Genomic DNA, 15,008 nt, shown 5'->3' with positions numbered 1-15,008 from the left:
GGAAGCAGACGCCTCTCGTCCCGGAAGCGCCGGCGGGGCGGGGAGATGGCGGCGGCGGCGGCGGTGCGGTGGCTGGGGTTTCGCGCTGCGCGGCCGGCGCCGGTGAGCGGGGCGCGGGGCGGGCACGTGTCGGGCGGGCTGGGGGACCCGGACCCGGACCCGGCCTGGGCCGGCTCAGCCAGCCCCTCGGTCTCTGTAGGCCCCGGCGCGCGCCGTCCGGAGGAGCGTCCTTGCGGTCCCCCTGCGCCCAGGTGAGGACTCGTCCGGGTGTGACCTGGGCACCTGGGAAAAGACGCCCCGCTTTGTAAGGGGGGCGGGGGGGGGGGGCGGCCGCAGGCACTGAGAGGAGCTTCGAACTGCCGCCCGAACGCGGGCGTGCCTCTTAGCCGAGGTGGCCCGCTGGCCGGCCCCTCTCGTACTCCCGAGTCACGCCCGGCTGGGGACGGTCCGTCACTTCCCAGCGCCTCAGCGGGTTGAGGAGTGGCCATCCCAAGATTGAAACCGGGTGGCCGGGACCCTAGACGAGTGCACAGCCACGGCGTGCGGGTTGCGCGTGCACGTCCGGCAGGGTAGCGTGCTGCGTAAGAAGGAAGGGTGCTGTAGAACCCTTGCTCCAGGCCTGCTTTTTTACCGTCCGCGACGCCCGAGGTGCCCTCATTTGATGAGGCTCACACTCTGACCGCTGAATTACACTTTCCCTGTACGTGGTTCCATCTTTAAGTTCACGAGCAGTGAACAAGAGAAGCTGTTGGGAGTGCTCTTGCGAGCCCCTTTCCCGAGTTGGTCGCGCTTCCCTCTCTGCATAGCGGGTACATCTTAATGCGACGGAGTACGCGGCAGACTATTCTTGTGTAAAAGGCGGGAGATGGTTACACGAAGTACCCAGGGTCGGGGTTGGTGGCAAAGGCAGGACTAAGCCCTAGGTCTTGCTTATGCAGTCGGCGAACATCCAGGGAGCGTGCCCCGTGGCCACAGGCTGGTCTGTTCACTCGGGCAGTAGTGCTCGTGTCTCGTTGAGGAATAGGCTGCTCCAGGTCTATTTGCCGGGGGCTTCTGACCCCACGCCAGGGTTGGAAACCTTCCTAGGGTTGTCCTGGAGCCCAAGCAGGTGTGGTAGTTCTGCAGCTGAAGCACCTGCCACCAAAGCGGAGGATGACTCCTTTCTCCAGTGGTTCCTGCTTCTCATTCCTGCGACTGCCTTTGGCCTGGGGACCTGGCAGGTAAATACTGGCTTTGGCGCTGATGGCTCTTTTTTTTTTTTTTTTTTTTAATGTTTGTTTATTTTCGAGAGAGAGAGAGAGCGCGCGAGCGAGCGAGCACGCAGGGAGGGGTAGAGAGGGAGGGAAACACAGAATTCAAAGCAGGCTCCAGGCTTTGAGCTGTCAGCAGAGTCGGACACGGGGCTCAATCCCATGAAACATGAGAGCATGACCTGAGCCGAAGTCAGATGGTTAACCGACTGAGCTACCCAGGCGCCCATGGTGGCTCTGAGCTTTTGCCCTTGTTGCCATCTGCTTGGGTGTGCTGTTTCCACAGGTCCAGCGTCGAAAGTGGAAGCTGAAGCTCATAGCAGAGCTCGAGTCTAGAGTCATGGCTGAGCCCATCCCTCTGCCAGCAGAGTGAGTGTGTGGCTGCCCGCCTGGGACCGGTCTCCCTCAAGGTCGGCAGCGGGGCCTGGCTGCTTCCGCTTGCTGTCCTGACCCTCAGACGGGAGCCCTCGAGATGAGTTGTTCTAATGAGCTTCCTGACCACCGTTGGGGAGTGGCATGATATATTTAGAAAGAGATCTGTGACTTGGGGTTTCACCTTTTTTTCCAGGCCCATCGTACCTGTGGGGGCACGGTGCTGATGGGCTCCCTGGAGCAGCAATTCTTACCTGGTGGGTGGAGGTGGTGTGCCCTCATGTTGTCTTGACAGGAGAGCGGAATCTTGAAAAACGCATCCTAAGTGATTCTGTCGTCTCTACCCCTCATTTTGACCCACTGTCCTGGAGGGACAAGAGCTAGTTTAAGGGAGCCAACGTGTGCCCTATTTGTGACGCGCAGGCCTCACAGGCTTTGACTTCCCGCCCAATCTTGTTGGGCCTCACTTCTCCCCACTGCTGTGTAGCCCAATGGAACTGAAGAACCTGGAGTACAGGCCAGTGAAGGTCAGGGGGCACTTTGACCACTCCAAGGAACTGTACATGATGCCTCGGACGATGGTGGACCCGGCCCGGGAGGCCCGGGAAGCCGGCCGCCTCTCTTCCTCGCCAGAGAGCGGGGCCTACGTCATCACCCCCTTCCACTGCACAGAGCTGGGGTGAGTAGGACCGACAGGTCAGAACTCGGGTTGTGGGAGAGGGTCATTCACTGCTTGGATGTTGCAGGAGGAGGCCCGAGGCAGGAGGCGGAGATTGATACCCAGGGGCCCTGGATATCGGTCTTCAGAGTTGGTGTTCTGCCAGTCAGGACACAGGCTGGACAGAGGCAGGCCTTCCCAGGGCACACCTGCTCCTTGTTCTCCCGGAGACTACCAGCGTTAACCTTTGTCCAAAAATCCTTCTCCGCCTGAGAGCATACTTTGTTACTTCAGAATCACCATCCTGGTAAATAGAGGGTTTGTTCCCAGGAAGAAAGTGAATCCGGATACACGGCCCAAAGGCCAGGTAAGGGGCAAGAACCCTCCTTTGTGAACAGGGCTCTATGGAAACCACAGGCCTTAAGGAGGAATCTCCCATTTTCCTTTCTAGATCGAGGGAGAAGTGGACCTAGTTGGGATGGTGAGGCTGACAGAAACCAGGAAGCCCTTTGTCCCTGAGAACAATCCAGAAAGAAATCACTGGCATTACCGGGACCTGGAGGCCATGGCCAGGCTCACAGGCGCAGACCCCATTTTCATCGATGCTGACTTCAGTACGTTGTGATCAGCCCACCCTAGAAGATCGAGTAGCTTTTTTGTAGATACCCCGTTCTACCTTCCTTTTAGCCCTGGAAATTTTCTAGTTATTTCCTGTTAGTTACATCGTAGTATCCGTTGGGAGAAAGGGGAATATCTGTCTGGAAAGAGGAAACCCAGGGTTGGTTACAGGTGAAAGGTATGTACTGAACTTTTGGCCGCGCAAAAATCTTAAAAGCTCTGCAAGGTTCCAAGGAAACAGCTGGCCAAGCCGCGGTAGGGAGAAACTGGTGCTGAGAAGCTGGCGGCTTAGCTATTGTGGATTGAGTCCGTTATCTCTGCAGAGAGCACCGTCCCCGGGGGACCCATTGGAGGGCAAACCCGAGTCACTCTGAGGAATGAGCACATGCAATACATCATCACCTGGTGAGTCCCCGATACGATGTCCCGTGGTAAGTTTGGATCTCTAGTCCCCCACCCCTTCAGAACCCTGACTGTTCATCTTTTTGACCCAAGGTATGGACTCTGTGCAGCTACGTCATACCTGTGGTTTAAGAAATTCCTACGTCGGACTTCTGGTGTGTGAGACTAGCAGATGTAGCCCTTCCCCTAAATTGTCAGGAAGTGGCTGATTTCTGGAGATGTTTTCATGTGGGATCAGCAACTATTGGCATAAATAAATCTCTGTGCTACGCTCTGTACTGTATCCATCATTCTACCTGGGCCACTTATATAACTGGATGATCATAAAGTCTAGGCTTGGGCCTGGTATGTGACCCAGCAGTCTTAAGGCTGCTTTTTCCAAATAATCAACGTACAACCTAGACAGCAGGTTTAACTCTACCCTACAACAAATAAGGACCTTGCCACCACCCCAAACGTGTGTTAAGACAACAAAAAATTGCAGTCCACCCTAAATGCCAACGGGCCCGGGCTGAGAAAGAGCCTTTTATTTACTTTTATATACAGAAAAGTCACCTGTGCCCACTCAGCCCAGTTTGGTGGCCAGTTCTTTAGCCTTTGCCTTTTCCAGCTTGGCGATGCGAGCCACCGACTTTGGACCCAGGACGTTGCCTCCCCAGTGGCGGCGGATCTGCAAAGACAAGAGAGGCAGTTGGCGTGGGCTGTCGTTGTCAGGCTCTCACAGCCATGCTAGGTCGTGCTGTCTTCTCCTTGGCCCTCCAAGTCCTTTGCCCAGTAGGACTGCTCTGGAGGAGCTGGCCAGTCCCCCGGAGACAGGCCTGACTTACCCCAAACGTTTTGGGTCCTGCTGCTGCTTACCTCATCGTATCTGTCGTTGTAATTGGTTCTGACAGCTTCCACCAGCTTAGCCAGAGCTCCTTTGTCTTCCCTGAAAAGGCGGGAGGGACAAGGGGGTCATCAGCATGTTACCTTTCCAGAAAACAGGAATAACTTCCTTTCTGTAGCCCCAAACACAAGGCCTTTGCCTCAGACACAACATGACCACACGGCTTATTCAGGTGAAGAAATTCGTAACCATCATCGGCAAAGATTCAGATGAACGTGTTGCTTGAAGGTAGAACATTTGGTCTTTAAGGTAAAATCCCGAGAAGTGAATGAAATGTACTGGGGGAGAGGACTGCCTGACCTCTACCGACACCTGGGAGTTCGGGGGCCCTTTGCATACTTACGAGTTAACCTGTGTGAAGGCGACAGTGGTGCAGGTCTTCCTGTGGACCAGTCGCCCCAGCCTGGCCTTCCCCTTGATGATGCAGTAGGGAACCCCCATCTTACGACACAGGGCAGGCAGGAAGACAACCAGCTGGAAAACCGTATTAGCTTTAGAACGTATATTGGCCAAAAGCAGTAATTTAGAAGCTAACTTAGCAACTGCTCAGGGTTAAAAAGCTCATGTTTTGCACTTCAAGGTTGAATTCAGTGAGAAATCCACATCATTGCAATGGCTATCGGTGGGATCCCTCATCAGTACTGTTTTCAACGGAAAGCAGTCACATGCCTACTTGGGCCTCGAGCCAAACTCCAGCTTACTTCCAGTCTTCCCAGTACTGACATGAGGGCCCAATCTGACTTTAACAGCGTTTACCAACCAATCTGACACACCTCGATAGGATCCACATCGTGTGCAATCACCACCAGCTGAGCCTTCTTGTTTTCCACCAAGGTGGTGACAGTGTTAACCCCTGGAAGCACAAACAGTTTGCATGAACAGTTCACAGGGACTGCCCAGGTCACAAAAGCAGCTCTACTATGGTATGCACCCAGCTGTGGCTCAGGGTTAAAAAGCTCGGATTCTGCTCTCCACGGTGTTTCCAGGTGAAGAAATTCATACATCACTGCCAACAGCCTGCCCCACCCCACCACTCACCCCCTTTAAGGAGGGGCCCACTCACCAGCTCGAAGGACAGGGGGCCTCTTAGTGGGGACATCCCCTTTGCCAGCAGCCTTCTTCTCAGCCCGGGCCAGCAATCTCTGCTTCTTCTCTTGCTTGGTCTCCGGCCTGTATTTGTGGGCCAGCTTGAGCAGCTGAGTGGCTGCAAGAATGACGTCAGTTTAGCCTCGTGTTTCAAGCTCTGCTCTTTGCTATCTACATGATGCTTTAAGTCACTGTCCGGAATACTATCGTAGTGCAAATCTCAGACCACGGGGCGCCTGGGTGGCACAGTCAAGTGTCAGACTCCTGATCCTGGCTCAGGTCCTGATCTCCCAAGTTTGTGAGTTCAAGCCCTTAACAGGGCCCTGCGCTGATGGTGTGGAGCCTGCTTGGGATTCTGTCTCTCCTTCTCTCTGCCCCTCCCCTGCTCGTGCCACCAAGTGTGTGCTCTCAACAGAAATTAAAAAAAAAAAAAAAAAAAAAATCTCAGACTATGCACGAGATCACTTCAGCTATGCCACCCTCGTGATCTGGAAACGAGACAAGGTAACCTAGATTTTAGTAAGCCAGTTTCCTGCAAGTACCCAGAACTCCTTAAAGACCTCAGATCAGTCCTAACTGCCCGGGAAACGTCTCCGTGCTGGTTTACACAAACTCACCTGTTTGGCGGTCCAAGGCCTGGGTGAACTGGTTAATCGCAGGAGGCACTTTGAGACGTTTATAGAGAATAGCCCTTTGCCGCTGCAGTCGGATGTAGCGGGGCCACTTGACAAAGCGCGTGAGGTCCCTTTTGGGCTGGATGTCCTGTCCTGAGAAGTTAAGGGCAACGATGTAAGTGAGGCTCAAACTCCCGGTCAAGTTCGTGCTTAGCGCCACTTGGGAGGGTGTAGGTGCATCAGCGATCTTGGTGGTTTAAAGCGTCATCACCATTTCTCAGATAGCAAATATTCTCTTACATCATCTGCACACAAACACCTATGATCACAGGGGAACTGGCGACGCTCCCCCATCCAACAAGCAGCCCAGCGGTCCGCCCATCAGTGCAGCGGTCAACGTGCCTGTGAGCGCTGCTTTCCTGGCGGCCAAGCCGAATCCTAGCGGAGCTGACACACACTCGGGGGGAGGGACAACGAGGCCACGCACCCGGTGCCGGCGTACCCACATCCCAGCCAGGGGGGGACCCCACACCCGCTGAAACCTATCAACGGGGCAGGAACACGACCCTCGCTCCGCTCAGCACACTTCCGCTTTTCCGCTGCCATGCTCCCCTCTCCTTACTCACCGATGCCAAAGTTCTTGGGCCTTTTCTCAAACAGGGGGTTGACCACCTTCTTGGCCTCCTGCTTCTTCACAACAGCAGGGGCCGGGGCCACCTTCTTCCCCTTGGCCTTCTTCCCTTTCGGCTAGGCGAGAAGCGACACCCAGATCAACCCCGCGCTCCCGCACGCGCTGCTCTGGAGGCTCCCCGATCCCCGCCTACGAGCAGAGCCTGACCCCCCCAGGCCCCGGCCAAGGCAGCCCAGAGGCGAGCGCGGCGACGGCCCGTGTGCATCAGCGATCTTGGTGGTTAGGAGCGTCCCCACCATCACTCAGACGGCAAATAGTCTTCACATCACCTGCACCACCCGGGATGCCGCGCCCGCCGCGTCCCAGAACTAGGCGCCCCGTCTCTAGGGGCCCGGCACACGGCAGCCTCCGCAAACAGCAGCGGTGGACTCGGAACCTCTCGCCCAAGGCCGCCGGGGGAGCCCCCAGGAGTTCGGCCCCGTCGCTCCGAGCCCCGCATTGCGGCGCTGCGCTCCGCGCCGGGGCCCTCCTCTCTCCACTCCCCGACCCAGCCGCCGGAATTCTACCCGGCCCAGTGCCACCCCGCCAGGCCCCGCGGGGCTCCCCTAGCGCTACGCCGTGGAGGGATCCCCGCACGGCCACGCCCCGAAGAGGATGGCAGTGGATAGAAACCGGACCCAGCTCAACACCGAGAACCGCCAGATCGCTCACCATCTTGGAAGGCTGGAGGAGAGAGAAAGAAAAAGAGAATTGTGGGTAATATGTAGGCGACCTCGGAGATCGCGAGAATTGACGCCTGCGCAGGATTTCGGATTTAAAGCCACAGGACCGCTCTCGCGCGCTTCCTCCCGGGGGCGGTGCCTACCGCGCCTACCGCGGCGAGTCGAAGCTGTACGGGAGCGGAGCGGAGACGGCGGTAGGGAGCCGGGTCTTACTGGGAGGGACGCACGCTCGTCTCCACCCCGACCGAGTGCCCGTCGCGCCGGGCTCTACGGACCAGGTGGGGGCGGCGGAGCGGGGTCGCCGTCTTTACTTGGGGGTGACCCTCCCCACTAAGCGACTCCGAGGCCGCGAGTTCCGTCGGTCGGCGGCGCGCAGGCGCAAGGCTCCTGGCGCGGAGACGGAGGTGGTCCGGGACTACCCCCAGACCCCCACCCCGAGCGAGGGAGCCTTGGGCGCGGCGGTGGCGGTAGAGTCGGAGGGACGCTGCGGCGGAGGGGCCGGGGAAGGCTCGGGGGTCGCCCCTGAGCGGTCGGGACACGAGTCCCCGCAGTGTGCCCGTGTGCGGATGGTGGGACAGGTGTGCTTAACGGAGAGGGCCTCTCCCGAGGTCCCAGTTCTGCTGGGATGTGGGCGGCTGAGGCTGGCTCCGCTCACCCGGACTCTGGCTCCCAGGTGGCGACCGGTGGCCCCAGATCTCTGTCCCTGCACTGCCTGAGGCCCCCGCCATGGCCCAGCAGAGAGCCCTGCCGCAGAGCAAGGAGACACTGTTGCAGTCTTACAACAAGCGGCTCAAGGATGACATCAAGTCCATCATGGACAACTTCACCGAGATCATCAAGACTGCCAAGGTGGGCGCCCCGGGGTCTGAGACCAAGGGAGGGAGCAGGGTCTAGGGATGGTGGTGAGCTGAGTAGCTGACCTGCTCTGGTCAAGGGTCATGGGGTGGGGGGGGGGGGAGTGATTTCTGCTTTCAGCAGCACCCACTGAACACGGAGCAGGTGCTCTGTGCCCGGTGGTGAAGATACAGCAATGAACACACAGGCCCGGTATATGTCCACATGGGAAAAACATTTGGGAGGACTGTACGGTGGCGGGGGGGGGGGGGTCAGCAATGACAAGCAGGTCAACAGATGAAGCTGGAGAGGAGTCTAGTCAGATTGCCAGGGTTGAACGTCCAGCGCCACTTACGAGCAGTGTGGGTCTGGGCGGGAACGAGCCTTCTCAGTGCCTCAGTTTCTCCCGCAACCTAAAGCCCTCTGGCGATTGGATGACTTTATAAAATGGTTGCTGTGGGGCCTGATGGGGGCCCAGATGTGGTAGCTGTTGCAAGTGAGTGAGGTCAGTGAGAAAAGTTGGGGAGGCTCCTCCAGGAGGGTAGCGTGGCCAGTGTCTGGGTAGGGTTGGATCTTTGAGACTGCTGCCACCCTCCGAAGGCTTTCTGAAGACGATGAAGCTGGCTGGCCTGTGTTTAGTGTTTGTTCACCGTGTGTTGCTGTATTCCCAGGGCTGTCTGGGTCTCCTTCCCTTTAACCTTCACAGAAACTCTCCACGGGGCAGTACTGTTGTTTCTATTCTTAGAGAAGGAAACCGAGGCTCGGGAGACTCAGTGATTTGCCAAGGTCGTTCTGGTAATAACTGGCAGAGCCAGGATTTGCACCCAGGGTGTCCAGCTCCTCACTTCAGAGTGCCCTGACCCCTGCCCGTGCCTGGCAAGACCCCCTGTGAAAGCCCTGTCCAGATGGACGGGTTGGAGCAGTGACAGGCCAGCAGCACTCCTGGCGCCTCTATTTACCTTCGGAGACACCTTGAGTGCACTCTCGGGTCTGCCCTGCCTCAGCTTTGCCCTCCTGTAAACCAGGGATGGCAGTCGGGGCTTTGGTGAGAACGTCGTAAGTTAACGGTGGTCACGTGCTTAACGTGGTGCCCGGCACCCTGGAAATGCTCCGTAAATGGTCACTTAAGAGAACCACGTTGTGCCTTTACTCGTTTGGCAGTTGGTTCGCCGAGCACCTCAGCTAGTGACCCCATTTCACACAGAACAAGGCTCCACACCCCAAAAAAGACTTGCCCGAGACCTCCCTGCACATGGCGAGGCAGTCAATGTACACAGGCATCCACCTGTCCCAATGAAGGTGCCCGTTCGCTCCTTAGAAGATGACAAGAGGGGGTGCGGCTGAACGTCGCCCAAGGTCAGGTCAGCAGTGCCTGGCGGAGAAGGTACAGCGGACGACAGGCAGGAGGCAGCCACTGTGGGTGTGTGCAGCCGGCCAGTCACCTGTGGGCTGGGGCACCTGCCGATTCTGGGCTTTCTTGTTTGTCCTCCAGATCGAGGACGAGACTCAAGTGTCGAGGGCCACTCAGGGCGAGCAGGACAATTATGAGATGCACGTGCGAGCTGCCAACATCGTGAGTCGCTAGGTGGAGGGCACAGCCTGGGCTCCGGGAGCCTCGCGGTCCCCACGGGGGCTCTCCGGTCGGGGGCGGGGGGAGGAAGGGCAAACCGATCCTCAGGAGACTCCTCTCGAGAGGAGGGCTGTCTGTGGCAGTCGTGTGAGGGGCGGCAGGTGGTGGGCCACGTCCATCACGTCGAGCGCCGTGCGGTGCTCAGAGAGGGGTCGGCCCTCCTTGGCTGACGAGAAAGCTCCTCGAGATTCACTGGGGGAGAAGTAAATTGCTGAGCGAAACGAGGTGTGCATTTTAATCCCTTCCGGTGCCACAGAACGAGCACATCGACCAAACATTCCCGTCAGTGTGTGCCCACCGGTGAGAATGTGTGGGAGAGCCCTGAGGAGTTGCACCCAGCTGGCCTGCATGCTGCCCCAAGGAAGCGCGGGGCAGGCATCAGGCAGGGCGGCGGTCTTATCTGGGGTTTGAGGCTCTGTGAAGTGGGGGTGGGCTCAAGGAACCCATGTGATGGGAGTGGAGCACCGCCTGGAGAGAAAGCTGGCGGGCCCGTGGGGCTGGGAAGCCCCGGGGAAGCCTCTTCTGCAGTCAGGGCGGGAGCCAGGGACCCTGCCCTCCCGGGACTCCTCTCTGGTTCTCTCCCTTCCCACAATGACCCTGGGAAGGTCCACGCCCTAGTCCCACTTTATAGAGGAAGAAGCGGAGGCAGGGCCGCCGTGGCCTCCTCACCACCCCTGCCCTGCTCCTGGTGGCCGCAGGTCCGAGCCGGCGAGTCCCTGATGAAACTGGTGTCTGACCTCAAGCAGTTTCTCATCCTCAATGACTTCCCATCGGTGAACGAGGCCATCGACCAGCGCAACCAGCAGCTGCGAGCCCTGCAGGAAGAGTGTGATCGGAAGCTCATCGCCCTGCGGGATGAGATCTCCATCGACCTGTACGAGCTGGAGGAGGAGTATTACTCGTCCAGGTACAGATAGGGCCGGACCCTGCACAGAGCACACCCGTGGGCCCGCGCCCGGCCGGCAGCCCCGAAGGTCCCGTCTTTCCGAGCCCTTCCTGGTCTTGGCGGCACAGCCCCGTGCCCGGGTTTGAGAGCAGAGCTCGCGGTCAGAGCCACTGGTGGACAGACAATTTATATTGACTGCCAGGCCCTGGGCAGCAGGATGAAAATCACAGAACTTCAGGGGTTGGGTGGGCCCAGCCCGAGAAGGGCAAGCAGGAGCCAGCATTCCTGGGGGGCTGCTGGCTGCCTCACTCTGGGCCTGTGTGGTTCTCTTAGCTTGTTAGCCAGTATCTAAACATTCCAGCCGGAGCTGGGTGAGCTTCTGGCAGCCCAGGTTCACGCCCAGAACGTGCAGGACGCTAGCGCCTGCCTAGGGATGCAGTTCCACGGGGGCGTCACCGAAACCTCACAGCACGCGTCAGGGTCCACAGAGGGGTGCGGAGGAGGAAAAAACTCGAACAGAGGATGGCCTTGAAGGCCGGGCCAGGGGTACGACCCCACCGAGTTCCGGTTCAGCTCGGCCCGGTTCACAGACCGGAGCCCTCCTACATGCTAGGCCCGTGCTGGGCCACAGGGATACGGCAGCGGGCAGGACCTGTCACCCCAGCCTGCGTGCACGACTTAGAATTCCAAACCCTGAGTCTTCTGAGCTCGAGGGGCCCTGAGAAATCAGAGTCCCTGTGTGATTCACATGGAGGAAAACGGAGGCTGGAAACTGGGAGGCCTCGCTCCTCTGTGCCCCTTGGCCGGAAAAATCAAGTCTCTGTTCAGACAGAGTCTGTGCCCCCCATGCCCTTGCCCACACAAACCTGTGGGGTTTGTTCTTCCTGTGCTGGCTTTCAAATGCTCCCTCCTGTCCCACGGAGGCCATGCTGGGGCCACAGAGGCCCAGGGCCAGCACTGTCTGCCGTCTGGGCCTTGGTTTCCCTGCCCTGTACTCAATGCCAGCCCCCACTGTCTTGGCCATCTTGGTGTCTATGAGAAGGCATAGTGTCTCTCTTTAGGTGGAATGGTTCTAGACTTTTCCAGAGGGTTCTGGGGCCATCTCTGGTCCCTGATATCTATTGGCTCAACAGATACGTGGCAAATACCTCTTAAACACCCTTCAGAGAGGGGTCTTGAGTAGGTCCACAGGGGTAGGGGTGTCTCAGACCACGCTGGGACATGGCTCCCCGCCCCACTGGATATTGCACGATCCCTTCATGTCCCTGTGTGTGTTTCCTGATGTTCCCGAGGGCCGGGCGTGTGGACTAAGTGGTTACAGGACAGCAGTTCAGCCCTGCCTGTTGAGGTTGGGGGCCGGGGCCAGGGGTGGCCGTGAGGGACCTGCCCAAAGTCACTTGACAAGACTGCAGGGAACCCAGGGGCCTGAGTGGCAGGCTTCCCATGTCCTGCCCCGTCAGTCTCTGGTTCACCCAGGGGGCTCCTTGCCCTCCTTGGAGCTGCAGGAGGCTGAGTTCCTCTCGGCTGTAAACACCTGTAGAAGGCGGGGCCTCTACACGGGGTCGAGTCCCCTAGAGCTCCCAAGCCGGGTTGCCGTGCCCTGCATGCCCGTGGCCGTGCTCGCCTGCTTCCTGTTCACAGCTTGCTCTTTCTCTGCCTATCACCCTGCACTCTCCTTGGGCTGCTGCTCTGTGCCCAGACTGCTGAGGGCAGGAGGAGCAGGGGAGGGAGGGAGTGAGGGGCGGGGCCGGAGGAAGGAGCAAGCCAGTTAGACGGGTGTGGGGACCTCCTCGGTGCTGTAGTCGCCCCTTTGACAACCCTAGCGAGCCGTGCTGCTCACCTACATCCTCACCCGTATCTGCCCGTGCCCGGGGAGGCTGCCGCCACCGCAGACCCCGTGTTAGAGGCAGGGAGACTGAGCTCAGGGGGCTTAGGCGCCTGTTGGAGACCACACGGCTGGTACAGTGGTACAGAATGGAGCGCCGGGGTCTCTCGTTCTGATCACCTCATCCGGCCATCCCTGCTGGGCGGAGATCCCAAAAAGACCAGGTCTCTGCTTTTGCGTCCTTGCGAAGTGTAGTGAGTGTGGAGAGACCACAGCAAGCTCTGGGCGCTGCTTTCCGGGGTCTGCAAAAGGAGGGCAGCCAAGCCCGGAGGGACATGGCAGCGCAGGCCGCTCAGCCTTGTGGCGGTCAGCTGGGAGGGACTTGCCGAGGTCACACGGGTGGCTGCTCCTGGAAGGCCTCCCTTCAGGATGCTCCGTAGGACCCCGAAGCAGGTGCGGCCGCACATACCCACCCTGAGCCAGGCTGGCCTGAAGAGGGGCCCGCACACAGGAGGGGAAAGGCAGATTTGGGGTGTGGTCTGTTTTCTTAACTCTGCTTCTATCTCGCTCCCTGCCCCGCCCCGGCTTCCATCCATCTCTGCCTGCTCCTGTCTCTCCCTGGGTTTCTGGTGGTGGAAAAGCTCAAGTCTTTGCGAAGCTAATGACCTGCCTCTGTGCGAAGCTTACTGGAGGCTGGACCTCGACACAGACTCTGCTGATGGCCTCTCAGCCCCTGTGCTGGCGTCCCCGGAGCCCAGCGCTGGCCCCCTGCAGGCTGCAGCCCCTGCCCACTCCCATGCCACTGGCCCCGGCCCCACAGAGCACGCCTGAGCCTCCCAGGGTTCCCCTCCCCGCAACCCTAGGTTCTTAAGTCTGGTGTGGCCTCCTTGGGACCTTTAGCCCAGGGACAGCACCCCCCAGAGTGTTGGGGAAGATACTGCCCTCAACCGTTTCCAAGGTAGCCCGTCCCTCGGAGATGCCACCTCTGTTCACTGCCCACCTGGCCTGCTGGGCAGACATTTCCTAGACAGTGTGTCCAGGCCAATAGTGGGGCTGGAGGACGTCCTGCTATGTACAAGCCACAGGGTGGCACTCAGTGGACAGTACTGGCCAAGTCCACGCTCCACCCTCCGGTCTCCTGTGCAGAGACGCACCTGCTGCTTTGTCCTGAGGGCCCCTGGTAGCTGACCGTCCCCGCAGGGTTGTGGTGGGGAGGGGGGGTCCTGAGAGCAAGGGACCTTCCTCACTCTGCCACACACATTCCGGTGGGTTTTGTAACAAGACAGTTGAATAAAAACAGCACTGCCATCTTGCGTTGGTTGGCTCCTTCTTGGTGGTCCGGGACCAGTCGGGGATCACCCCCGGTTTCCCACTGGCTGTGGGGAGAACAGCTGCTGGGCTCTGCCTGGACAGCCTGGGGCTCCAGGTAAGCCTTCCACCCGTAGGGGCTTCAGGCAAGCAGGGACTTGGTCAGTTTGGGGCTAATGGCTGCATTCCCGTTGCCTAGAACTGCCTGGGAGCTGGAAAGTCCTTAATGCTTGGCGACCAGAGAAAAACTGGCATTGTTGCACGTGACGAGGTCCAGCTGCCTGTCCTTCGGTCCCATCTAGTCCTCACTGGACCTGGCATTGGTGTGGCAGTTACCTGCACTACAGGGAGGAACGGCCACGGGCTTGGAAGGGGTTGAAGCGTTGTGTCCACCGCCACCGAGCCGGGTGCTGCTTCCGCAGCAGAAATTGGGGCTCAACCCAGACGGAATGCTAGGCCCGGTGCCGGGGTGCCAGGCCCCCCCGGAGAAAGGGGGTTTCGAGCCCACGCCCTGTCACCAGCGTGCCTCCTCACGAGGGAGACAGCAGTTGGTCTACGGAGGAGGTGGCGGCACACAGTCCAGTCTCAGGGACAGGGAAGGACACAAGCCCAATGGTGTTGGGGCCCAGAGACCCCCACGGCCAAGCAGGGGTGGCACACAGGTGGGAGCTGGGGCCCAGTCCTGGCTCTGGCCCTGGTTTTCTGGGGGTGGCCTGGGGAAGGCTCCGCATAGAGGAGACGGGTGATGATCTCTTCCCGAAATACCCTCGTTGCAGAAATGACTTGTATTTGACACTGACGAAGAAAAAAGGACTGCAACCAATGAAGCACGTGTGGGGAAAAGGGTGGACGGAGCGGACCAAACTTAACGGGGCTTTCGACTGTCTTCAGTGTCATAACACCTGAGCAACAGGCTCTCTGCACTATCAGTGTCTTGTTCTCCTGGGCTGAGGCCACCGTCCCCATTGGAAATGGAAAGCGAAGTGGTTTCTCCCCCGCCCCCGCCCCGGAGCAAGGCAGCTCCCCACCACCTCCTCCTCCTCTCTAGCCCACACCCCCGGCAGCAGACCTCACTGGAGAAACGGGCACTTTGTTTCCAGGTCTCTCTCAAGTCTGCTTCAGGCCGGCTTCGTCTCCACGACCCCGGCTGAGCTACGGGTATTAAGGTCCCCTGTGGCCTCCGTGTCACTCAAGCCTGGTCAGTCCTCAGTCCTTCCTGCCTGTGTCCCAGGCATTTTATTCCGAGAATATTCGAACCCCTGGCAAAGGTATAAAGGTCGCATAAA

General features: G+C 59.0%; 3 protein-coding genes and 5 non-coding genes across 10 annotated transcripts; 2 read left to right on the top strand and 6 right to left on the bottom strand.

The window, feature by feature from the left end:
* The first annotated feature begins 9 nt into the window (after positions 1 to 9).
* On the top strand, positions 10 to 3,572 carry SURF1 (SURF1 cytochrome c oxidase assembly factor). 2 transcript variants are annotated; one of them, XM_086684437.1, is made up of 9 exons: positions 10 to 102; positions 200 to 251; positions 1,087 to 1,220; positions 1,537 to 1,619; positions 2,110 to 2,301; positions 2,575 to 2,647; positions 2,732 to 2,894; positions 3,222 to 3,303; positions 3,394 to 3,572. In XM_086684437.1, exons 1-9 carry the CDS (start codon positions 46 to 48, stop codon positions 3,461 to 3,463), a joined length of 906 nt encoding a protein of 301 aa, XP_086540563.1. In that variant the 5' UTR covers positions 10 to 45; the 3' UTR covers positions 3,464 to 3,572. The 2 variants fall into 2 exon arrangements, with proteins under 2 accessions (XP_086540563.1, XP_086540562.1); XM_086684436.1 differs by having other exon boundaries at positions 31 to 102; positions 1,069 to 1,220.
* A 223-nt stretch (positions 3,573 to 3,795) lies between these two features.
* Positions 3,796 to 7,330, bottom strand: RPL7A (ribosomal protein L7a). Its single transcript, XM_025924421.2, has 8 exons — positions 7,229 to 7,330; positions 6,513 to 6,633; positions 5,890 to 6,039; positions 5,250 to 5,390; positions 4,960 to 5,039; positions 4,530 to 4,660; positions 4,159 to 4,228; positions 3,796 to 3,970 (listed from the first exon to the last, which is right to left on the bottom strand). Exons 1-8 carry the CDS (start codon positions 7,229 to 7,231, stop codon positions 3,866 to 3,868), a joined length of 801 nt encoding a protein of 266 aa, XP_025780206.1. The 5' UTR covers positions 7,232 to 7,330; the 3' UTR covers positions 3,796 to 3,865.
* Positions 4,321 to 4,387, bottom strand: LOC112861190 (small nucleolar RNA SNORD36). The gene has a single exon (XR_003223636.1). It is a non-coding gene; the product is annotated as a small nucleolar RNA SNORD36 (small nucleolar RNA).
* LOC112861181 (small nucleolar RNA SNORD36) lies at positions 4,728 to 4,799 on the bottom strand. The gene has a single exon (XR_003223634.1). It is a non-coding gene; the product is annotated as a small nucleolar RNA SNORD36 (small nucleolar RNA).
* On the bottom strand, positions 5,124 to 5,198 carry LOC112861185 (small nucleolar RNA SNORD36). The gene has a single exon (XR_003223635.1). It is a non-coding gene; the product is annotated as a small nucleolar RNA SNORD36 (small nucleolar RNA).
* Positions 6,122 to 6,196, bottom strand: LOC112861149 (small nucleolar RNA SNORD24). Its single transcript, XR_003223629.1, has one exon. It is a non-coding gene; the product is annotated as a small nucleolar RNA SNORD24 (small nucleolar RNA).
* LOC112861155 (small nucleolar RNA SNORD24) lies at positions 6,778 to 6,851 on the bottom strand. Its single transcript, XR_003223630.1, has one exon. It is a non-coding gene; the product is annotated as a small nucleolar RNA SNORD24 (small nucleolar RNA).
* A 30-nt stretch (positions 7,331 to 7,360) lies between the features above and the next one.
* Positions 7,361 to 13,727, top strand: MED22 (mediator complex subunit 22). Of its 2 annotated transcripts, none has more exons than XM_025924280.2 (5): positions 7,361 to 7,517; positions 7,913 to 8,088; positions 9,566 to 9,646; positions 10,402 to 10,610; positions 13,056 to 13,727. In XM_025924280.2, the coding sequence occupies exons 2-5, from the start codon at positions 7,966 to 7,968 to the stop codon at positions 13,243 to 13,245; spliced, it is 603 nt and encodes a 200-aa protein (XP_025780065.1). In that variant the 5' UTR covers positions 7,361 to 7,517; positions 7,913 to 7,965; the 3' UTR covers positions 13,246 to 13,727. The 2 variants fall into 2 exon arrangements, with proteins under 2 accessions (XP_025780065.1, XP_086540565.1); XM_086684439.1 differs by lacking the exon at positions 7,361 to 7,517 and adding an exon at positions 7,542 to 7,817.
* The last annotated feature ends 1,281 nt before the right edge of the window (positions 13,728 to 15,008 follow it).

Source organism: Puma concolor, chromosome D4 (genome assembly GCF_028749965.1).
Source record: "Puma concolor isolate L17-30 chromosome D4, mPumCon1.1.hap2, whole genome shotgun sequence".
Taxonomy (NCBI): Eukaryota; Metazoa; Chordata; class Mammalia; order Carnivora; family Felidae; genus Puma; species Puma concolor.
The sequence above is the reverse complement of the archived record's forward strand: the minus strand, read 5'-3'. Positions and strand labels throughout refer to the sequence as shown.